The sequence below is a fragment of the Pristiophorus japonicus genome, chromosome 2 (assembly GCF_044704955.1).
Source record: "Pristiophorus japonicus isolate sPriJap1 chromosome 2, sPriJap1.hap1, whole genome shotgun sequence".
Lineage (NCBI taxonomy): Eukaryota > Metazoa > Chordata > Chondrichthyes > Pristiophoridae > Pristiophorus > Pristiophorus japonicus.
Genome location: NC_091978.1, coordinates 43,431,308 through 43,455,755, shown reverse-complemented (window position 1 = coordinate 43,455,755; position 24,448 = coordinate 43,431,308). Strand labels below are relative to the sequence as shown.

At 42.4% G+C, this 24,448-nt stretch overlaps 1 protein-coding gene across 2 annotated transcripts in view; it reads right to left on the bottom strand.

The window, feature by feature from the left end:
* Positions 1–3,873: 3,873 nt before the first annotated feature.
* tacc3 (transforming, acidic coiled-coil containing protein 3) overlaps positions 3,874–24,448 on the bottom strand; it is a 61,130-nt gene continuing 40,555 nt past the window's right edge. For both annotated transcript variants that reach the window (XM_070866910.1, XM_070866911.1), the window contains 6 exons: positions 19,155–19,231; positions 19,010–19,053; positions 18,628–18,788; positions 16,281–16,387; positions 9,869–9,989; positions 3,874–4,032 (listed from right to left, as the gene is read on the bottom strand). In XM_070866910.1, the coding sequence (XP_070723011.1) occupies positions 3,970–4,032; positions 9,869–9,989; positions 16,281–16,387; positions 18,628–18,788; positions 19,010–19,053; positions 19,155–19,231 (573 nt within the window). In that variant the 3' untranslated portion in view covers positions 3,874–3,969. The remainder of the gene's footprint in view (positions 4,033–9,868; positions 9,990–16,280; positions 16,388–18,627; positions 18,789–19,009; positions 19,054–19,154; positions 19,232–24,448) is intronic.

Genomic DNA, 24,448 nt, shown 5'->3' with positions numbered 1-24,448 from the left:
CTGGGCTTGTATTCACTGGAGTTCAGAAGAATGAGAGGGGACCTCATAGAAACGTTTAAAATTCTGACGGGTTTAGACAGGTTAGATGCAGAAAGAATGTTCCCAATGTTGGGGAAGTCCAGAACCAGGGGTCACAGTCTGAGGATAAGGGGTAAGCCATTTAGGACCGAGATGAGGAGAAACTTCTTCACCCAGAGAGTGGTGAACCTGTGGAATTCTCTACCACAGAAAGTAGTTGAGGCCAATTCACTAAATATATTCAAAAGGGAGTTAGATGAAGTCCTTACTACTCGGGGGAATCAAGGGTTATGGCGAGAAAGCAGGAAGGGGGTACTGAAGTTTCATGTTCAGCCATGAACTCATTGAATGGCGGTGCAGGCTAGAAGGGCTGAATGGCCTGCTCCTGCACCTATTTTCTATGTTTCTATTTCAATCGTGTGGAAAGATACCTCAATGAAATTTTGCCATAATTCTTAAAATGTTTCCCTCATCACAATTCAAAGGAAACAATTCATTATTTACCTCACCATAACTCTCCATTCGGCCTTTAAGAGATTGACACAAGAGCTGCATGCCAGGAGAGGCAAGTGTAATTGCCCTGAATATCAAGGTAGCATTCAACAAAGTACAGCATTAAGAGCCCTATCCAAAACAAGGTTGTCAAGAGGCCAATCATCGTAAGCACAGAACATCACTGGAGGGATTCATTACGGCAGCATTCTCAGATGCTTCTTTGACCTGCCGTGGTACTGGTCAACAAACAGCCTCACCGCTGCCAGAGTGTTTAGACCCATTCATAACTGTAAAGAATAAACTAATATGCCAGTCTACAGGACAACACACAAGCTGCGAGTAATGCTGAACTTGTACAAGACCATTGTTTAGCCACAATTGAAATATTGCATGTTTCATGCACTGCAGTTGTTGAATGAAAACTAAAGATTCATGGCCAACATTACCCTCAACCACAAAAATAAGTGGAATTCCTGAAGTGTACACAAGAGAATATTGGTGATCTGTGTTTCCAGCCCAATGAGGAAAAAAAAAGCAGTGCTCAATCTAGTCCTGGGGAATGTAGTAGGGCAAGTGGAACACGTTTCAGTAGGGGAGCATTTGGGAAACAGTGATCACATTAGGTTTGGAATGGTTACAGAGAAAGAACAAGGGAAAATAATCAAATGAGAGAAAATATTCAACCGCTTGAAGAGCTAATTTCAGGGAGTTGAAAATGGATCTGACCCAGATAGATTGGAATCAAAGATTGGTAGGTAAAACAGTAAATGAGCAATGGGAGGCCTTCAAAAAAAAGAGATATAATTTGGGTACAGACTAGAGACATTCCCAAAAGGGGGGAAGGAATGGCATCCAAAGCTAGGAGGTACTTGGAGAACCGAACAGATGAAAAACAAATCAGGAAAAAAGGAGATTTATGACAAGTCAGAATCATAATTCAGTATAAAACCAAGCTGCATACAAAAAGTACAGAAAACTGGAGAACATGAGGGGCACAGCATCCATGAGAATAGATTAGCAGCTAACATAAAAGGGTGGGAGCTATTAAAGACCAAAAACAGATCTGAGGGGTAGAGGGCACAGGTGAGTTATTAAATAAGGACTTTGCATCTGTCCTCACTAAGAGAGGATGCAGCCAATGTCATGAGAGAAATTGTAGGATAAAAATTTAAAAAAAAGGGGTGGTTTTTTTAAATAAGGAGGTTGACAGCACTCAAAGATAACCTGGTCCAGATGGGATGCATCCTAGGTTGCTAAGGGAAGCAATGGTGGACATTGGAGGCTCTGGCCACAATCTTCGTGATTGGGATGCTGCCAGAGGACTGGAGGCTTGCAAATGTTACACCCCTATTCAACAAAATAAAAGCTGGCAACAACATGCCAGTGTGCTCAACATTGGTGGTGAGACAACTGAGACAATAATCCAGGATAAAATTGACACTTCAAAACATTATGGGTTAATAGACAAAAACTAAGAGATTCGTTAAAGGCAAATTATGTTTGAATAACTAATTCTTTGAAGCAACATAGAGGGTTGATGAGAGTAGTGTGGCTGATCAATATATGGAAGTTCAAACAGCATTTTAGTACCACAATCAACTTGCTAGTAAAATTGAATGCCATAGGATTAAAAAGGGGCAGCAGCTGTGTGGAAATGCCATTAGCCAAGGGAAAATTGTAGTGGTGAACGCTTGCTTTTCAGACTGGAGAAAGTGTTCAGTGGTGTTCCCCAGGGGTCATTAATGCACATCAAAAAGCAGTGGTCGCAACAATGCCCTGGTCTTGGGTATACAGGGCATAATTTCAAAGTTTGCAGATGACAAAACTTGGAATTGTAGTCACCAGCGAGGGAGGATAGTATCAGACTTCAGGTCATAGACTAGTAAAAATGGGCAGACATGGTGGAAGAAATTTAAAGCCCAGAGTGTGAAGTGATACATTGTGGTCAGAAGAATTCAGAAAGGCAATATGAACTAAATGATGCAATTTGAGGGGGTGCAAGAACAAAGACTAGGGGTATACATACACACCTCTTTGAAGGCAGCAGGACAAGTTAAGGCAGCAGTTAAAAAGACATGGGATCCGTTGCATTATTTGAGCAATAAGGGAATAAAGGGTTATGGGAGCAGGCAGGGAAGTGGAGCTGAGTCCATGATCAGATCAGCCATGATCTTGTTAAATGGCAGAGCAGGCTCGAGGGGCCAAGTGGCCTACTCCTATCTTATGTTCTTATGAATAGAGGCAGAGTACAAAAACAAGGAAGTTATGCTAAACATTTATAAAAGTTTCAGCCACAGCTGGAGTATTGTCCAATTTGGGAAGGAAGTCAAGGCCTTGAGGATGCAGAGATGATGTACTACAATGGCACCAGGGATGAAAGATTTCAATTATGGAGAGGTTAGAGAAACCAGAAAAGGAGATTTGATAGTTGGTAAAAATCATTAAGGGTTAAATAAGGAAAAACTATTTCCAGTGGCAGAAAGGTCAGTAAGCAGAGAACACAAATTTAAAAAAGGTAATTAGCAAAAAGGCACAAGGAAAAAAATGATGCAACAAACCATGATCTGGAATGCACTGCCTGGTGGTCAACGCAGATTCAATAACCATTTTCAAAAAGGTAATTGGATAAATACTGGAGAGAAAATGCGCAAGGCTATGGGGAAAGAAGGGCCAGAGCTCTTTCAAAGAGCCAGCACAGGAATGATGGGCTGAACTCTGTTTTATTATGGAGTGCTTTGAGATGTCACAAGGATGTGAAAGGTACCAAAAAAATGCAAGTTCTTTCTTAATTAAAAATATTACCAACATGGATTGGAGAGGGTGCAGAAAATACTATCCAGTATGTGAAGGGGAATGAACAATGAGAAAAGATTTCTAGTTACAATTCTAAAGTATTAAATGATGAACTCAAAAGGCAATGGTTAGAAGGACAGGTTTAAAATAAGTACACAAGAATATCTCCAATCAATGCAATATACATTTGGGTCAATCCATTAGGTAAAGCAGTGGAAAAGATTGCTGAAGCTAAGGAAGTTGTAGCACAAGTGAAAAGTATGGCCTTCCCATTCTTGACCTTATTGCAGGTGGCATTTGAATGAGCATGTAATTGGATTTACAATGATTTGGTCACATGCTGGATGTTTGTTCCACTTCAAATGACAACATGGAGCTCGTCACTCAGCAACCCAGGTATTCTCCAACTGGTCATCAAAAATGGACACATTGTATTCTTTGAAAGCTAATTACATTTCTAACATTTACTGAGGAAGTTTGCCACAAGATACCACAAAGGTTATCAGCAATGCTTGTACACAAACCACAAAAAGTCAGACTTCGAATATTGAACTTTATTTTTCTCTAGCAACATATAAAATGCATTCAGTCATTAAAAAAGGCAGAAATAATAGTCGAGAGTTTGAAGAAGCAGGGCAGGATACATTAGTTTTTACAAAGAAATCAGAACTTCATCTTCGAAATTAGATCATCACAGATTTTTGAAAGTTCCACATTTTCTTTAGTCTGTAGAGGTATAAAATAGAATCAGGCACATTGTATATTGTAAAATGCCACATATCACTGATTTAGCACTTTTATAGCCTAGGGGGAGAGAGAGAGTATAAAAGCAGAGAAGTCCTGCTATAACTCTAGAGTATGTGATGCCACGCCTGGAGTACTGCGTGCAGCTTTGGTCTCTGTATTTAAGGAAGGATACACTTGCATTGGAGGCTGTTCAGAGATGGTTCACTAGGTTGATTCTGGAGATTTGGGGGGGGGGGGGGGGGGGGGGGGTTGACCCAAGATAGGTCGAGTAGGTTGGGCCTACACTTATTGGAGTTCAGAAGAATGAGGTGACCTTATTGAAACTTAGATAATGAGAGGGCTTGACAAGGTGGCTGCAGAGAGGATATCTCCACTCAGCAGAAACTAAAACTAGGGGGCATCATCTCAGAATAAGGGGCCACCCAGTTAAAACTGAGAAGAATAATAATTTCTTCTGAGGGTTGTACATCTTGTGGAATACTCTGCCCCAGAGGCTGAGTCATTGAATATATTTAAGGCGGAGATACAAATTTTTGAGCAAGAAGGGAATAAAGGGTTATGGGGAGCAGGCAGGGAAGTGGAGTCGAGTCCATAATCAGATCAGCCTTGATCTTATTAAATGGCAGACAGGCTCGAAGGGTCAAATGGCCTACTCCTGCTCCTATTTCTTGTACTTGTGTTAGTGTTTAATTCTAGGCTTTTGAGAGGTGGGCATCACTCTCCTCCCCACCCAGGGAAGTAGTGGGCTATCTTGAACTGCTGAGCAGCTTGCTCAATCACTTAGACAGGCAGTTAAGACTCAACCACATTGAGACTGGAGTCACAGACCAGACTGGGTAAGAACAGCAGGTTTCCTTCCCCGGAGAATAGAAGAGAGTGAACAAACTGTGCTTTTACAATAATTGTAGATATACCAGTTTCTTTCGACTGAATTCAAGTTCTCAAACTGCTATGGTGATACTTGAACTTGTGTTCTCTGGATTACAAATTCAGTAATCTTGCCACTAGACTACAGTAATCCTATCGATGAACAAGCTGCATTACTTCCACCCTTTCCAAATTCACTTCAACCTCCACATTTGATCAGCAGAAATTAGAAAACAAAAATGGTTTGTGGGATTTACTGATCGGAGCATGGAAGTGGATAATTAGTAGCTAATAATGAGGAAGCCATAGCACATCAATTCAGTTCTTTCACAAAAGCAAAAGTATCAGAACGAGACAGTTTACCAATGCAGGCAACAGTCACTAGTTTACCACAATTTGTAAACATGTTAAGAAAAACTAAATCAGAGTATCAGGCTAAATATAGAAAGCTCAAGTGAAATAGAAAAAAAAAAGGGGCAGAGAGGGTGTGAGAACAGATTGGCAGCCAAAGGGAATCCAAAAGTCTTCAGCATATATATAGGAACAGGCTGTAAGAGGAGGGGCATGGCCAATTAAGGATCAAAAAGGAGACCTACTCATGGAGGCAGATGGTATACTTGAGGTACTAAATGAGTACTTTGCATCCATCTTCATCAAGGAAGATGCTGCAGCCATAACATAGTAAAGGAGGTACAGAAGATACTGGATGGGATACGAATGGATAAAGACAAGGTACTAGAAAGGCTGGCTGTACTTCACTGTACTGCATCCTAGGAGATTGAGGGAAGAGAAGGAAGAAATTGCAGAGGTGCTGGCCATAATCTTCCAATCCTCCTTAGAAACTGGGGTGCTGCCAGAGGACTGAAGAACTGCAAATGTTACACCCTCTTTTTGAACAATGGTGTAAAGATAAACCCAGCAACTACAGGCCAGTCAGTTTAACCTCAGTAGTGGGAAAGCTTTTTGAAAAAACAATCAGGGATAAAAGAATCAGTTGGACAAGTGTGAAGCAATTGAGAGCCAGAGATTTGTTAAAGGCAAATCATGTTCAACCAACGTGATGGAGTTTTTTTTGATGAGGAGAGAAGGTTGACGAGGGCAATGCAGTGGACATGGATTTCCAAATTGCATTTGACAAAGTGTGATATAATAGGCTAGACAAAAAAGTTGAAGCCCATGGAATAATGGCAGCATAGATACAAGGTAGGCTAAATGAGTGACAGAAAGCAGAGTAGAGTAGTGGTGAACAGTTGCTTTTTGCACAGGAGGAAGGTGCTCCCCAGGGGGTCAGTACTAAGACCACTGCTTTTCTTGCTATCTCATGACTTGGATGTGGGTGTACTCGGCACAATTTCAAAACATGTAGATCACACAAAACTTGGAAGTATAGTGAAGAGTGAGGAGGATAGTGATAGACTTCAAGAGGACAGACAGGCTGGTGGAATGGGCAGACATGAGGCACATGAAATTTAACTTGTGTGAAATGATACAAGAGGCAATATAAACTAATAGGTATATTCCTAAAGGGGGTGCACAGAGACCTGGGGGTATATGTTCACAAATTGAAGGCGGCATGGCAAGAAAGCAGTTTAAAAAAAAACTTGTGGGATCCTTGGCTTCAAAAATAGAGGCAGAGTACAAAAGCAAGGAAGTTACAATGAACCTATAAACACTGGTTTGGCCTCAATGGGAGTATTGCCCAATTCTGGGCACCTCACTTTAGGAAGGATGTGAAGGCCTTAGAGGGTGCAGAAAAAGTTTACGAGAATTATGCCAGGGATGAGAGACTTCAGTTATGTGGATAGACTGGAGAAGCTGAGATTGTTCTCTTTAGAGCAGAAAAGATTTGAGGTGTAAAGACAGAGTAGATAGTTGGCAGAAGGGTCGAGAACTAGGAGACAGATTTAAGCAGATTGGCAGAAGAACCAAAGGTGATATGAGGAAAAGGTTTCTTTAAGCAGCGAGTGGTTAGGATCGGGAATGTCCTGTCAGAAACAACATTTTCTTGCCAGAGTTCAGGTTGGGGTCATGGTTAAAAAATGGCCTTAATGCACTAAAATTCTAGGAACTCAATATGCTGCTGTTTGTTCTCATAAGGCACAACCAAGTCTAGGTATTGCCAAGTCTCTTGCTCCTCCCCACCCCATTCAAGTACACTCACAAAATCCCAGTGACAGTCAAATGTACAAAGATGTACACCTACTTCAAAATCATGGTGACTTAATTAGTAAGATTTTTGTTGCAATGAAATGGTTAGGACTGGAAAGTCATGGTCCTATATTTTAACCATGTTTCAATGTTGCTGCAGTAACAGGTTCTTGTACATGGGTGGCAGCATTTATACACCCAGAATTAGTGGTACACTGCCCAGCTCTGGATCATGCTGCAGAAACTTAGTGGTTGTCATTCCACAGCACCACCTAGTGGCAAGAGGATTTAAAGATAATCTTCAAGTATGATTCAACAAGGAGAAAATAGAAAAGTTACATAGATTTGGCTTGAAATCTATGTGCAAGTATCCACACTACAGAACCTGGCTTAAAAGTCACTTCACCTGGTTCAGAGAAATTTACAGAACGGAAGGCGGCCATTTCGGTCCATCGTGTCCAAGCCGGCCAACCAAGAACTATCCAGCCTAATCCCACGTTCCAACTCTTGGTCCATAGCCCTGTAGGTTACAGCACCTCAAGTGCACTTCCAATTATTTTAAATTTGGTGAGGGTTCCTGCCTCTACTACCCTTTCAGGCAGAGAGTTCCAGACCCCCACTACCCTCTGAAGAAATTTGCCCCCCGCAACTTTAAAAAAGGTCCTTCCTATCCACACCCGTCAGCCTCCTCTGTTCCAAAGAAAACAAACCCAGCATCTCCAATCTTTCACAGGCAACATTCCTGAAAATCTCTTCTGCACCCTTTCCAGTGCAATCACATCTTTGCAGTAATGTGGTGACCAGAACTGCACTCCGTACTCCAGCTGCAGCCTAACCAGTGTTTTATATAGTTCAAGCATAACCTCCTTGCTCTTGTATTCCATGCCTGGACTAATAAAGGCAAGTATTCCAAATGCTTTTTTAACCACCTTATCTACCTGGCCTATTACCGTCAAGGATTTGTGGACTTGCACTCCAAGGTCCCTTTGTTCTTCTGCACTTTTCAGTGTCGGAACATTTAATGTGTGTTCCTTTGCCTTGTTAGAACTCCAAATGGATTACCTCACACTTAACTAGATTGAATTCCATTTGCCACTGTTCCACCCACATGACCAGTACATTGATATCTCCCTGCAATCCACAGCAGCTTTCTTCATTATCAACCACAGCTTATTTTAGTGTCATCTGCAAACTTCTTAATCATACCCCCAACATTCAAGTCCAAGTCATTGATATATACCACAAAAAAGCAAGGGACCCAGCACTGAGCCCTGCAGAACCCCACTGGATACAACCCTCCAGTCACAAAAACAATCAACCATTACCCTTGCTTCCTGCCTCAGACAAATTTGGATCCAACTTGCTACTTTACCCTGGATCCCATGGGCTTTTACTTTTGGGACCAGTTTGCCATGTGGGACCTTATCAAAAGCTGTGCTAAAATCCATATACACGACATCATATGCATTGCCCTCATCAACCCTCCTGGTTACCTGCACTCAAAATTCAATCAAGTTAGTCAGACACGACCTTCCCTTAAATCCATGTGGACTGTCCTTGATCAATCAATGTCTTTCCAAATGAAGATTTATCCTGTCCCTCAGGATTATTTTTTCCAATAATTTTCCCCACCACGGAGGTTAGGCTGACTGGTCTGTAATTACTCGGTCTATCCTTTTTAAACAAAGTTACAAACATTAGTAGCCCTCAGCACACAGATCAGCCATGATCTTGTTGAATGGTGGAGCAGGCTCGAGGGGCTAGATGGCCTACTCCTGTTCCTAATTCTTATGTTCAATCCTCTGGCACCACACCTGTAGCCAGAGAGGCCTGGAAAATGATGGCCAGAGCCTCCATTTCCTCTTTTGCTTCTCAACAGCCTAGGATATATTTCATCCGGGCCTGGGGATTTACCCACTTTCAAAGCATGTTAATACTTCCTCTACATTTATGTGGTCTATATTTCACACGCCTCCTCCCTCATTGCAAAGTCTGCATCGCCCCTCGTTAATGAATATGTTGCATCTGTTTTCACAAAGAATCATACCCACATCTTCTGGCTCTACACACAAATTTCCTTTGTGGTCACTAATAGGCCCCATTCTTTCTCTAGTTATCCTCTTGCTCTTAAGGTATTTATAAAACCTCTGGGTTATCCTTGATTTTAGTTAACATTCTTTCATGCTCTTTGCTTTCTGGATATCTTTTAGATCATAGACCACTGTATAAAAATCCCATCACTGGAGGAATTGTGGCCAATTAAGTAGTTATGTAAAGACCTATGGAACTGTAAGCAAACATTATGCATGTTACAAGGTTGTGATGAAACTAATGTTCTAATCAAATTACACATTACTGGGCCCAGTTTAGTCAGCTTAAAAAACAGCCAAGCTCTGGAGGCTGAGTTAATCTCCAAAGCTACAAGGATAAATTAGATAAACCCCTAGTATGACTTAAAGACAAGCCAAGAGAATATTTGGAGGGGGGGGGGGGGGGGAGAAGTAGGCTCAGATCAACAGCATTGTCAGATGTAAACAAGAAAATTCCTGATAATTGCTTTCACAAAGAATAAGGAGGTCATTTCAAATGCTAGTTGAATGACATGGAGGGAGGTACTGGGGGGAAATCAAAAAGGGAGAAGCAGAAATTGTGGTTTTCCTTAAATGGCCTCCAATATTCAATGATTTATTCAGAGGGGTATCAAGGTGATGTGGAAAATGAATCTTGAATACCTGAAGATATACACCTACAAAGGCTGTACAAGTAAACGGATCTGTAGCAAATTTAAAAATAAACGCACCATCTCTTCCAGACTCCTTTCCATGGAATTGGCTTTCATTTGCTCCTTGCGCAGCTGAGCCTGGAGAGCAGCAATCTCGGCCTTGAATTTGTTACGTACTTCTGCAATGGTTTCATTTGCTCTTTTCAGGAACAGGAAAAAAGGGTTAGATATTATAGTAAACAAATGTCATTACGGAACTCCAATTTGTTACATGTCTCATACTTGCTGCTGTAACATGCATAAAGCATGTGTTACTCAAAGCACGAGTAGGCCATTCAATCTGTACCTCAAGCTCCAGTTAAACACCTTGGATCCATATTCCTGGATACTCCTTACCGAATAAAAATCTGGTGCTCAAAATCCAATTCACCCAGCAGCCACACGTTGGGGCATGGGGAAAGGGAAATCATTGCAGATTGCCAATACCCTCCTTAAGAAAGTGCTTGCCAAGTTCACTCCCAAATGGCCCAGCTCTAATTTTATGCCCTCTTGATCTTCCATCAGGGAATCATTTCTTCCTTTATCATTTTAAAGGCATCAATTAGATCAATCCTCAACCAAGGGTTAAGTGCCAATTACATGGAAAGAAATGGTTTTCATAGAAATTTACAGCATGGAAGGAGGGCATTTCGGCCCATCGTGGCTGCGCCGGTCAACCAAAAGTTACCCAGCCTAATCCCACTATCCAGCTCTTGGTCCACAGCCTTGTAGGTTACGGCACTTCAAGTGCACATCCAAGTGAAAACAATTCCCCTCAAATTCCCTCTGCCAATTACTTTAATTTATGAATCCTTTAGGCGGGAAATTGTTAGGGAAATTGATGGGATTGAACGCCAATAAATCCCCAGGGCCTGATGGGCCACTTCCTTTAGTACTCTGGGATGCAGACTGAGAAGTAGTGGATGCATTGGAGATCATTTTCCAACAATTTATCGACTCGGGATCAGTTCCTATGGATTGGAGGTTAGCTAATGTAACACCACTTTTTAAGAAAAGAGGAAAGAGGGAAAACAGGTAATTATAGACTAGTTAGCCTGACATTAGTGGGGAAAATGTTGGAATCAATTATTAAAGATGAAATAACAGCGCATTTGGAAAGCAGTGACAAGATCAGTCCAAGTCAGCATGGATTTATGAAAGGGAAATCATGCTTGACAAATCTTCTAGAATTGAGGATGCAACGAGTAGAGTGGACAAGGGAGAATCAGTGGATGTGATGTATTTGGACTTTCAAAAGGCTTTTGACAAGGTCCCACACAAGAGATTGGTATGCAAAATTAAAACACATGGTATTGGGGGTAATATACTGACCTGGAGAGAGAACTGGTTGGCAGACAGGAAGCAGAGAGTCAGGATAAACAGGTCCTTTTCAGAATGACAGGCAGTGACTAGTGGGGTGCCGCAGGGCTCAGTGCTGGGACCCCAGCTATTTACAATATACATTAATGATTTAGATGAAGGAATTGAATCTCTAAGTTTGCAGATGACACTAAGCTGGTTGGCGCTGTGAGCAATGAGGAGGATGCCAAGAGGCTGCAGGATGACTTGACAGGTGAGTGGGCAAACACTTGGCAGATAGAAACATAGAAAATAGGTGCAAGAGTAGGCCATTCAGCCCTTCTAGCCTGCACCACCATTCAATGAGTTCATGGCTGAACATGCAACTTCAGTACCCCATTCCTGCTTTCTCGCCATACCCCTTGATCCCCCGAGTAGTAAGGACTTCATCTAACTCCCTTTTGAATATACTTAGTGAATTGGCCTCAACTATTTTCTGTGGTAGAGAATTCCACAAGTTCACCACTCTCTGGGTAAAGAAGTTTCTCATCTCGGTCCTAAATAGCTTACCCCTTATCCTTAGACTGTGACCCCTGGTTCTGGACTTCCAACATAGAAACATAGATAGAAACATAGAAAATAGGTGCAGGAGCAGGCCATTCAGCCCTTCTAGCCTGCACCGCCATTCAATGAGTTCATGGCTGAACATGAAACTTCAGTACCCCCTTCCTGCTTTCTCGCCATAACCCTTGGGAACATTCTTCCTGCATCGAACCTGTCTAAACCCGTCAGAATTTTAAACGTTTCTATGAGGTCCCCTCTCATTCATCTGAACTCGTGAATACAAGCCCAGTTGATCCAGTCTTTCTTGATAGGTCAGTCCCACCGTCCCAGGAATCAGTCTGGTGAACCTTTGCTGCACTCCCTCAATAGCAAGAATGTCCTTCAAGTTTGGAGACCAAAACTGTACATAATACTCCAGGTGTGGCCTCAGCAAGGCCCTGCACAACTGTAGCAACACCTCCCTGCCCCTGGACTCAAATCCCCTGATGAAGGCCAACATGCCATTTGCTTTCTTAACCGCCTGCTGTACCTGCATGCCAACCTTCAATGACTGATGTACCATGATACCCAGGTCTCGTTGCACCTCCCCTTTTCCTAATCTGTCACCATTCAGATAATAGTCTGTCTCTCTGTTTTCACCACCAAAGTGGATAACCTCACATTTATCCACATTATACTTCATCTGCCATGCATTTGCCCACTCACCTAACCTATCCAAGTCACTCTGCAGCCTCATAGCATCCTCCTCGCAGCTCACACTGCCACCCAACTTAGTGTCATCCGCAAATTTGGAGATACTACATTTAATCCCCTCATCTAAATCATTAATGTACAATGTAAACAGCTGGGGCCCCAGCACAGAACCTTGCGGTACCCCACTAGTCACTGCCTGCCATTCTGAAAAGTCCCCATTTACTCCTACTCTTTGCTTCCTGTCTGACAACCAGTTCTCAATCCACGTCAGCACACTACCCCCAATCCCATGTGCTTTAACTTTGCACATTAATCTCTTGTGTGGGACCTTGTCGAAAGTCCAAATATACCACATCAACTGGTTCTCTTTTGTCCACTTTACTGGAAACACAAAAAATTCCAGAAGATTTGTCAAGCATGATTTTCCTTTCACAAATCCATGCTGACTTGGACCCATCATGTCACCATTTTACAAATGCGCTGCTATGACATCCTTATTAATTGATTCCATCATTTTACCCACTACTGAGGTCAGGCTGACTGGTCTATAATTCCCTGTTTTCTCTCTCCCTCCTTTTTTAAAAAGTGGGGTTACATTGGCTACCCTCCACTCGATAGGAACTGATCCAGAGTCAATGGAATGTTGGAAAATGACTGTCAATGCATCCGCTATTTCCAAGGCCACCTCCTTAAGTACTCTGGGATGCAGTCCATCAGGCCCTGGGGATTTATCGGCCTTCAATCCCATCAATTTCCCAACTAAAAGATTTCCCTCAGTTCCTCCTCCTTACTAGGCCCTCTGACCCCTTTTATATCCGGAAGGTTGTTTGTGTCCTCCTTAGTGAATACCGAACCAAAGTACTTGTTCAATTGGTCTGCCATTTCTTTGTTCCCAGTTATGACATCCCCTGATTCTGACTGCAGGGGACCTACGTTTGTCATTACTAACCTTTTTCTCTTTACATACCTATAGAAACTTTTGCAATCCGCCTTAATGTTCCCTGCAAGCTTCTTCTCGTACTCCATTTTCCCTGCCCTAATCAAACCCTTTGTCCCCCTCTGCTGAGTTCTAAATTTCTCCCAGTCCCCGGTTCGCTGCTATTTCTGGCCAATTTGTATGCCACTTCCTTGGCTTTAATGCTATCCCCGATTTCCCTCGATAGCCACGGTTGAGCCACCTTCCCTTTTTTATTTTTACGCCAGACAGGAATGTACAATTGTTGTAGTTCATCCATGCGGTCTCTAAATGTCTGCCATTGCCCATCCACAGTCAACCCCTTCAGTATCATTCGCCAATCTATCCGAGCCAATTCACGCCTCATACCTTCAAAGTTACCCTTCTTTAAGTTCTGGACCATGGTCTCTGAATTAACTGTTTCATTCTCCATCCTAATGCAGAATTCCACCATATTATGGTCACTCTTCCCCAAGGGGCCTCGCACAATGAGATTATTAATTAATCCTCTCTCATTACACAACACCCAGTCTAAGATGGCCTCCCCCCTAGTTGGTTCCTCGATATATTGGTCTAGAAAACCATCCCTTATGCACTCCAGGAAATCCTCCTCCACCATATTGCTTCCAGTTTGGCTAGCCCAATCTATATGCATATTAAAGTCACCCTTTATTGCATGCACCCCTAATTTCCTGTTTGATGCCCTCCCCAACATCACTACTACTGTTTGGAGGTCTGTACACAACTCCCACTAACGTTTTTTGCCCTTTTGTGTTCTGCAGCTCTACCCATATAGATTCCACATCATCCAAGCTAATGTCTTTCCTAACTATTGCATTAATCTCTTCTTGAACCAGCAATGCTACCCCACCTCCTTTTCCTTTTATTCTATCCTTCCTGAATGTTGAATACCCCTGGATGTTGAGTTCCCAGCCCTGATCATCCTGGAGCCACGTCTCCGTAATCCCAATCACATCATATTTGTTAACATCTATTTGCACAGTTAATTCACCCACCTTATTGCGGATACTCCTTGCAGTAAGACACAAAGCCTTCAGGCTTGTTTTTTTAAACACCCTTTATCCTTTTAGAATTTTGCTGTACAGTGGCCCTTTGTCTTCCACTTTTCCCTCATCTCCTCTGTCTTTTGCTTTTGCCTCCTTTTTGTCTCCGTCTCCCTGCATTGGTTCCCATCCCCCTGCCATATTAGTTTAACTCTTCCCCAACAGCACTAGCAAACACTCCCCCTAGGACATTAGTTCCGGTCCTGACCAGGTGCAGACCGTCCGGTTTGTACTGGTCCCACCTCCCCTAGAACAATGCAGTATAATGTGGATAAATGTGAGGTTATCCACTTTGGTGGCAAAAACACAAAGGCAGAATATCAATGGAAGCAGATTAGGAAAAGGGGAGGTGCAACGAGACCTGGGTGTCATGGTTCATCAGTCATTAAAAGTTGGCATGCAGGTACAGCAGATGGTGAAGGCAGCAAATGGTATGTTGGCCTTCATAGCTAGGGCATTTGAGTATAGGAGCAGGGAGGTCTTACTGCAGTTGTACAAGGCCTTGGTGAGGCCTCACCTGGAATATTTTCAGTTTTGGTCTAATATGAGGAAGGAATTCTTGCTATTGAGGGAGTGCAGCAAAGGTTCACCAGACTGATTGCCATGATGGAGAGAAAGCAGGAAAGGGGTACTGAGTTGAATGATCAGCCATGATCTTATTGAATGGTGGTGCAGGCTCAAAGGGCCGAATGGCCTACTCCTGCACCTATTTTCTATGTTTCTATGTAATATCCTCATAAATCTCCTCTACAGGAAAGCTGTGATTGCACTAGAGGTAATGTGGTGCCCAGAACTGCATGCAGTTCTCACTGTGGCCTAACTAGTGTTTTATACAGATCAACCATAACCTCCCATCTCTTTTATTGTATGCCTCAGCTAATAAAATCAAGTGGTCCATATGCCTTCTCAACCACCTTATCTACAAATTTTTCTACCTTCAGCAATCTGTGGTCATGCACACCAAGGTCCCTTTGTTCCTCTACACTTGTCGTACCATTTAATGTGTATTCCCTTGCCTCGTTAGCCCTCCCAAAATGCATTACCCTCACCCCCAGATTGAATTCCATTTGCCATGGTTATGCCCACTTGACCAGTTCATTGATATCTTTCTGCAGTCTACAGCTTTCTTCAACCACACAGCCGATTTTAGTATCCTCTGCAAACCGCAATCATATCCCCTACATTAAAGTCTAAATCATGGATATACCCACAAAAAAGGAAGGAACCTAGTACTGCGCCCTGCAGAACCCCACTGGAAACAGCTTTCATCTCAAAAACACCCAACCATTACACTTTGCTTCTTGCCTTGAAACCAATTTTGGATCCAACTTGCCACTTTACCCTGGATCCCATGGGCTTGCTGTGTAGACATTGTAGGATCCGACGGTGCAAATTAACAGCTAATGAACAAATGACCATTTAAAATCTATTATTGGTGGTGCATTTGGAGATAATATTGACCAGGACAATGCCCAATAGTGCCACCCACCTGAATGGTGGACAGTTTAACATAGATGGCACTTAACTATAGTTCCTAGGGAGTGCTGCATTGTTTTAAGTCTCGACACTATTGCCTGTAGTGCAGCTTTACTATGAGTTTAAGGTACATGTGCTGAGAAACTGAACATTTTTCATTTAAATAATGTCCATGATAAAGACTGGCCCCTTACAGTGAACAAGACCTGGGCTCAAAACCACAGCTGACCTCTGGGATAAAAGTCATGAAATGGCAGATCATTTAACCTGCTGTGGTACCTAGTTTCCTTGTGTATTTAATGTATTATTTAAAGTTGATCGAGCCAAAATGTTATTTTCAATGTGCAGTTGACAAATTGAAATTTAAATAATGAAGCTATAAAACCACAAGAATACTCACTGATTCAATTTTTCTTCAGCATGAACTTTCAGAGCCTGGTACCTCTGCTCTTCCTTCTTAATCCTGGCAAGATAATCTTGAACACATTTCTTTAGAGTTTCTTCATTCTAAACCCATACAGGGGCAGGGGGAAAAACATGGAAATTTACACCTCTGACAGTAATTCCAATTTGTCAACAGATGTGAATATTGGTGATGTCATGTTGTAGTTCCGAGACATTGGACATGGACACAAGGGCTAAAACAACTTCGCTGACTGGAAATAAGAACCCAGGAAATCACAGGTGTTAGAGTAGGAGGCTAGTATGTGGTAAATGCAGCTAATGGAGACCAAGGGGTAAGTTTTGGGAAATGGAGGTGAAGGTCAACAGGTACAGCTCTTTAGAAAGCAGAAGGAACGACAAAAGAAATACAATCAGAATGGTTACAACACAGAACGGCCATTTGGCCTGTTGAGCCTGTGCCAGCTCCAAGAGCACTTCAGCTAGTCTCACTTCCTGCCCTTTACTCCCCACCCTGCATCCCACCCCCTCCAAAATCAGGTAATTATCCAATTCCCTTTTGAAAGCCAAGATTAAATCTTCCTCCACCACCCTTTCAGGCAGTGCATTCTAGATCCTAACCATTCGCTGCGTAAAAGTGTTCACGTCACCTTTGGTTCTGGTCACCTTAAAAACAAAACCCTGGTTCTCGACCCTTCTGCCAATGGGAACAGTTTCTCTTTATCTACTCTGTCTAGACCACTCATGATTTTGAACATCTATATCACATCTCCTCTGTTCTAAAGGAGAACCACCCCAGCTTTTCCACATAACTGAAGTCCCTCATTCCTGGAAACGCAAATCTTTTCTGCACCCTCAAAGGCCTTCACATCCTCCCCAAAGTGCAATGCCCAGAATTTGATAATACTCCAGTGGAGGTTGAACCAGTGTTGTATTCAGCACAAATTCCTTGCTTTTGTACTCTATGCCTCTATTTATGATGGCTCGGATTACATATGCCTCTATTTATAAAGGACAGGATTGTGTTTTTTTTTTATGCACTGCTTTCTCAGCCTGCCCTGCCACCTTCAACTATTTGTGCACATATACCCCCAGGTCTCTGTTCACGCAGCCCCTTCAGGATAGTAGCCTTTAGTTTATATTGCCTCCTTGTTCTGCCTGCCAAACTATTACTTTGCACTTTTCTGTATTAAATTTCATGTGGGCAGATATGTGGCACATCTTGAAGTCTTACTATCCAGGGAATGCCACCTTCCTCCAGTCCGAATAACCACTGTTTCCAATCACTCAGCCAATTTTGTATCCATGCTGCCACTGCCTTTTATTCCATGGGATTATGTTGGCATTTGGGGAATAATTTGATAAACACTTGAAATATTAAATCATATCTGCATGCACTTGTGGTTTACAAAACCTTACTTCGTTAATCCATCACAAGAAATTCCTATGTCCACATTTAATGGAAACTATCCATTTAAACTGGTTACTCTTACACCCTCCACCCCAGGATGGTGCTGTTGTGCCCAGCACCTCACTGTATTGTGGAGCTTCCTATGCAGCAATCAAGTTTTTCTACTTCAAGCTGCCACAAGATTGACTGTCAAAATATAACAGGCGGGGAGAATGCATGACTAAAAGGGGACAGAATTTGGTCTGCAGTACAGAGCCTGGTCCAGTATTCAACACTAACTTTATTTCACCTGATGACTACATTTAGTCTGGACTCCCATGTGCAATGCCACAAAGGAAAATAATGGGTACCCAGGAACAAGCAGGCAAAGCTGATCAAAGATGCAAGGATATGCAGTAGTTGGTAAAACCCCTGCAGATGTTTTCCTTCCTTGTGTTCAAGTTACTGGCATTCCTTCACCACCTCCAATAGCATAGAACTGATCATTGCTCATGCACAAGGGGAACTACAAGCCCATTGCACTATACTGCACTTGCAGTGTGCTCCAACACACTGTACAAGATCAAAGTTTCACATCAGTGTAGCTCTTCAGTGTACAAGGGCAAGCCATTTTTGTTTTGCTTCTCTGCCCCATTTTCTCACCATACATATATTTCAGTGAGGCACCTTGCAAAAACAGAATAGCCTTTGGAGATGGAGGTTAAAGATACACCAGGCCAAAAATGACTCATTAAATCCTAACACCAGTTCAGTGTGTAAGAAAAACAAACTAAAAAGCTTGGCAACAATAGGATAAAAGCCTCATGACCGGAGGAGACCACACATTTCACAACCAATGATAAGCCTTCAATTTTCTGCCTAAGAGGATTGCAATCCTGTCATAAGCTGTGGCTTTAAAAAAAAGTATAAATTACCTTTTTTGAAGCAGACTTACCTTTTTGTAACCCTCAAGTGCTTCCTTCTGTCTCTCAAATCGCTTGAACAATTCAGACATTGAATTTTCAACTGAGTTTAGTTCCTTTAAGGTTTGTCGTTTTTCTTCTGTTACTTTTTCCAGCTCGGCCTTGGCCAATTCACTCTTTTTGTCAGCTGCCTCTGAAATATATAGTTTCAAAATTCAAGAAAAAAAAAATCTACAATTTCAACCAGTCACTTGATAAGACAATATGCTCAACACATCTTCCAAAAAAAGGATGCAGTACCAAAATGTGCAAGTTTTGTAACTTAGCTCAAGTTTCAATTGTGAAGAGGAATTCAACTATTCCAAGCTACATATTCTTATTACCTGTAGTAACTAAAACAGCAATAAAACTCACCCATCATTTGAAAGGTTGTCTCAGAATATTCGTTAACAATTTTTCTACAAAAGATACACAAGATGACAAGACTGTTAGTCTATTGCCAAGATTACATTGGTTTTCAATAGCCAAAATTACAAAAAAAAACACAAGGTATCCTTACTTCATTTCTGCACACTGTGCAAGACTTTCCTCATACTTCTGTATCCATTCCAAAGTTATGGTTTTCTCATGAGCAACCTACAAAAAAAAACACATTTCAGCAAGTGGCTCCAAGAACACACTTGATATACAAAAAATAAATCATGGGAATATCTGCTGGAAGTGAAACTTGGAAAGCATTCCAAACCACCACTTTCAATATCCAGCCATAAAGCAAAGCAATTTTAGAAAAGCAATAAATGTTGAGATGTACAATTCTCCAAAGGTTTCAGCAAGGCTCAATGCAATCAAACCACACTGAGTACTACATTTAATTCTAGTCACAACAAAAAAGTGCTGGAGAGCATGCAGTAAAAGGTGCCCCACGGCTTTGAAGTGTAAAAGGAATGAGCTACACAACAATGTTAGACAACTTCTAACTCCAGCCTCGAAGGAAGGAACAATCACATCAATACATACAATTATACCAGCCTCTTATAATATCTTGTATCAGCACAGCTCAGTAGGCTGTGGGTTCAAGCCTCACATTAGGACTGGAGCTCAGACTGAGAAAGTGCTGTGTTGGTCAGCAACTGGTATGAAAGTAGAGCAACAAATTCATGGGAGATATTATGCCCAGTTAAATCAGTGTGGATGGGGTGATGATCAAGCAGGGAAGGACAGTGAAAAGTTATCTATAATCTGAGACTAACCCAATAGCAAAGTGTTTAAAAAAATGTTTTTAAAGCCATGTTTGGAATATTTTATTGCCTTTGAGTCCTTAGATTCCTTCCAGGAAACAAGGCAAACTCTGGTGAACTCCCAGGACATGGCAGAGGTATTAAATGGGTACTTTGCCTCGGTCACTATTAAGACAACATAGTTGACACTAAAGTTGAGAATGTCAGTGAATTCACATAATCCAGGAAATAAGGGGCCTCAAAATGGATAGGGCTGCTGGGCCCAAGTGCACTCACCAAAAGGCAGTGGAGATGTCTGATCGTGGAGAACCCAAGATCTCCAAGTTAATAGACATGAGAGCAGATCTGCAGGACAGCAAAAGGATCGGCTGCATATAAAAGTAGGCCTAAGAACCCTGAAGGAGCACGTGTGTCAGGGAGCAAGGTAAGCGACGTCAGCGCAAAGGACAGAGTGGATTGGTGAGTAGTTGGTGATTTCTGAAGTTTATTTCTGTTAAGTTACTCAGTCTATTAAGTAGAGGCATGGCAGGGCATCTATGTCCTGTGGAATGCACATTTTGAATCATGTGGGAACTCCAGGATACTTCCGGTGTCCTGGACAACTACATCTGCAGGAAGTGTCAACAGCTGGAGGTGCTCAAGATTTCAGATCTTGAGCAGCAGCTGGCATCACTGCGGTGCATCTGTGAAGCTGAGAGCTACGTGGCTAGCACGTTTCAGGAGGTGGTCATCCCAGTGCAAGTGTGCAGAGAGGGAAATGGGTGACTGTCAGGAGACTCCTGCACTACTCGTCCGGTCCTTGTCTGAGTGCTTCTTGCTCTCTAACCAGAATTCAATACTGAATGCTGATGAGGGCAATTGTTCCCATGGGGAGTTCAGCCAGAGTCAGGTCCATGGCACCACAGGTGAAAGAGAAAGATCAGGAAAGCAAAAGTGATAGATGAGTGTTAGGGCAACAAACTGGCATTTCTGCAGCCGTAGACATGATTCCACAATGGTATGTTGGCAGGGTCAAGGATGTTATGGAGCGACTCCAGAACATTCTGAAGGGGGCAGAGGGTGAATAGCCAAAGGTCATGGTCCATATCCATGATTTAGGTAGAAAAAGAGGGATGATGACCTGCAGGCAGAGTTTGCTAGGAAAGAGATTAAAAAGCAAGACCTCAAAAAGGAAGCAATGTCCAGATTACTCCCAGATATAGAAATAGGAGGATAGAGCAGATGAATGAGTGGCTGGAGAGGTGGTGCAGATGGTAGGGCTTTAGATTCCTGGGGCAGTGGGTCCTGTACAGGATTGCATCACAGAGCTGGGACCAGGGTCTGTGCAGAGTGTTTGCTAATTCCGTTTGGGTGGGTGGGGGGAGGGGGGGGTTAAACTAATTTGGCAGGGGGATAGGCACCAGGATGTAGCATTAGAAAGAAAGGTACACAAAGGAATGGGAGAGACAGATAGCACTGGAGTAATAGTACAGTATTAGGCGAGTCAGACGAAAAATACAAGGTGGTCTAAGATAGGTTTACAGTGCATGTGAGAATGCACGAAACGTGGTAAATATTGGCACATTGCAGGCGCAAAAGGGAATATGGTGTGGTGATAACAGAAACCTGGCTCAACAAACAGCAGGATAGCATACTGAATATTCCTCGATACAAGGTATTCAGGAAAGATAGGGAACAAAGGAAATGATATGACAGTATTGATTGAGAGCGAGCACACACAAATGTCCTGGAAGTGTCAAGGACACAATCAATTTCAAGTTAAGAAACAATAGAGGTGTATTCTATAGGCCAACTAGTGCAAAGGATACGGAGGAGCAAATTTGCAGCAAAGTTACAGGAGGTGCAAGAACTATAGAGTAGTGATATTGGGAGACTTCAACTGTCCTAATGTAGACTGGGATAATAATGTAGAGGGGGGGGGGGAAGGTGGTGAATTTCTGAAGTGTTCAGGAGAATTTTCTTGATCAGTACGTGTCCAGTCCAACGATGAAGGCATTGCTGGATTTGGTTCTAGAGAAATGAGATGGGTCAAGTAGAGCAAGTGTCAGTAGGGGGGGGGGAAACAGTGATTACAGTATCATAAGGTTTAGACTAGATATGGAAAAGGACAGGGAGCAAGCGACTAAAAATACTTAATTGGAGGAAAGCCAATGTCAGTGGGTTGAGAATAGATCTGGCCTGGGTAAATTGGAATGAAAGATTGGCAGGGAAAACTGTAATTGAACAATGGGCTGCCTTAAAGAAGGGGTGGCTTGGGTATTCAAGGTACATTTCCATGAGGGGAAAAATATAAGGCAACCAAAGCAAAAGCTCCCTGGAATTACGAGAGAGAGAGAGAGAGAGAGAAAAAAAAAAAGTGTGTATGACAGATGTCAGGTCAAGAATACATCTGAGAATCAAGCTAACTCTAGAAAGTTCAGAAGAAGTGAAAAAGAAAATAAGGGCAAAGAGAGGGTAGGAGAATAGAATGACAGCCAAAATCCAAAAAAATCTATAGGCATATAAATAGTAAACTAGCAGCAAGAGGGGTGGGGCCAATTAGGAACCAAAATGGAGACCTACACTGAGGCAGAGGGCATGGCTCAGGTACTAAATTAGTACTTTGCATCAGTCTTTACCAAGGATGGTGATGCTGTCAAAGTCACTGAAAAGGAGGTAGTCGGGATACTGGATGTGGGGGGGAAAAAAGTGGCACTAGAAAGGCTGGCTGTACATAAAGTAGCTAAGTCACCAGGACGCTGAGGGAAGTAAAGGTGGAAATTGCAGAGGTACTGGCCATAATCTTCCAATCCTCCTTGGCTACAGGGCTGGTGCCAGAGGACTTGAGAATTGCAAATGTTACATGCTTGTTCAAAAAAAAGGGTGCAAGGATAAACCCCTGCAACTACAGCCCAGTCAGTTTAACCCTGGTAGTGGGGAAGCTTTTCGAAACGAAAATCAGGGACAATATTAACAGTCACTTGGACAAGTCTGGATTAATTAAGGAAAGCCAGCACAGATGTGTTAATGGCAAATAGTATTTAACTAACTTGATTGTTACTTCATCAAAGCTCAGAGTTGATGAAGGTAATGTGGTTGTAATGGTGTACATGGACTTCCAAAAAAGGTATTTGATATAGTGCCACTTAATAGGCTTGCCAGCAAAGTTGCAGCCCATGGAATAAAAGACAGTGACAGCATGAATATGAAATTGGCTAAGTGACAAAACAGTAGTGGTGAATGGTTGCTTTTCAAATTATAGGAAGGTATACAGCGGTGTTCAAAGGGTCGATACTAGGACCACTGCTTTTCTTGATGTTAATGACTTAAGAGTTAGGAAGTACAGTGAACAGGATAGCAAGACTTCAAGACAGACAGACAAGTGGAATGGGCAAACAAGTGGCAGATGAAATTTAATGCAGAAAAGTGTGAGGCGAGGAAATATAAACTAAAGGATGCCATTCTAAAGGGGTAGATGAACAGTGACACCTGGGGGGTAGATGTGCACAAATCTTCGAAGGTGGCAGGGCAGGTTGAGAAAACGGTTAAAAATAGCATACAGGATCCTGGGCTTCATAAAGAGGCAGAGAGTACAAAAGCAAAGAAATGAACCACCTTTATAAAACACAGTTTCAGCCTCAATTATGTCCAATTCTGGGAAGGAAAGATGTGAAGGCCTTAGAGAGGGTGCAGAAAAGATGTACAAGAATGGTTTCAGGGATGAGATTTCAGTTACATGGATAGACTGAAAAAGCTGGGGTTGTTCTTAAAGCAGAGAAGGTGAAGGGGAGATCGGATAGAGCTGTTCAAAATCATGAGGGATCTAGACAGGAGAGAGAAACTATTCCCATCGGCAGAAGGGTTGAGAACCTGTTCACTGATTGGTAAAAGAACCAAAGGCGACATGAGGAAGGACCTTTTTTTTTTATATAAAAAAAACAGCAAGTGGTTAGGATCTGAAATGCACTGCCCGAGAGGGTGGTGGAGGCAGATTCAATCTTGGCTTTCAAAAGGGAATTGGATAAGGACAAGAAAAAAAATGCTGGGCTGGGGGAAAGGGCAGGAGAGTGGGACTAGCTGGAGTGCTCTTGCAGACAGTCAGCACAGGCTCAATGGGCCAAATGACCTCCTTGCTATGCAGTAACCGTTCTAAGATTCTAATCTCCACCATATATATTTACTAGCTCACTAGAGACAAGAAATGTTCCCATGGAGGCTCCTGTAGCACCAATGTTTAAAAATGACCATGAGTTAGAACCAGGAACGTATAGCCCATAAGCTTAACTTTAGTTATTGGAAACTTGTCAGAAGGGAAAATGAGATGCCCCTTGACCACCTCATTAGAGATTCACAACATGGCTTCTGGAAAAAAAAAAAGTCACCTCAGTAACTTGGTTGAATTTTGTGACACAATTAGGTTACCTTCGACACTTTTTTTGACAAGTGTCACATAATAGGTTACTGCACAAGATAGAATCCTACGGGCGAGGAGGGCAGATCCTGGACTGGATAGGGAATTAGTTGGGATTTTGCAATCAGAGGGTTTTGTGACAGAAGTGGCTTTGGGTGGAGATCAGTTATTAGTGAAACCACTTGGAATGAGTTTGAGACCCACTATGTTAATTATCTAGAGGAT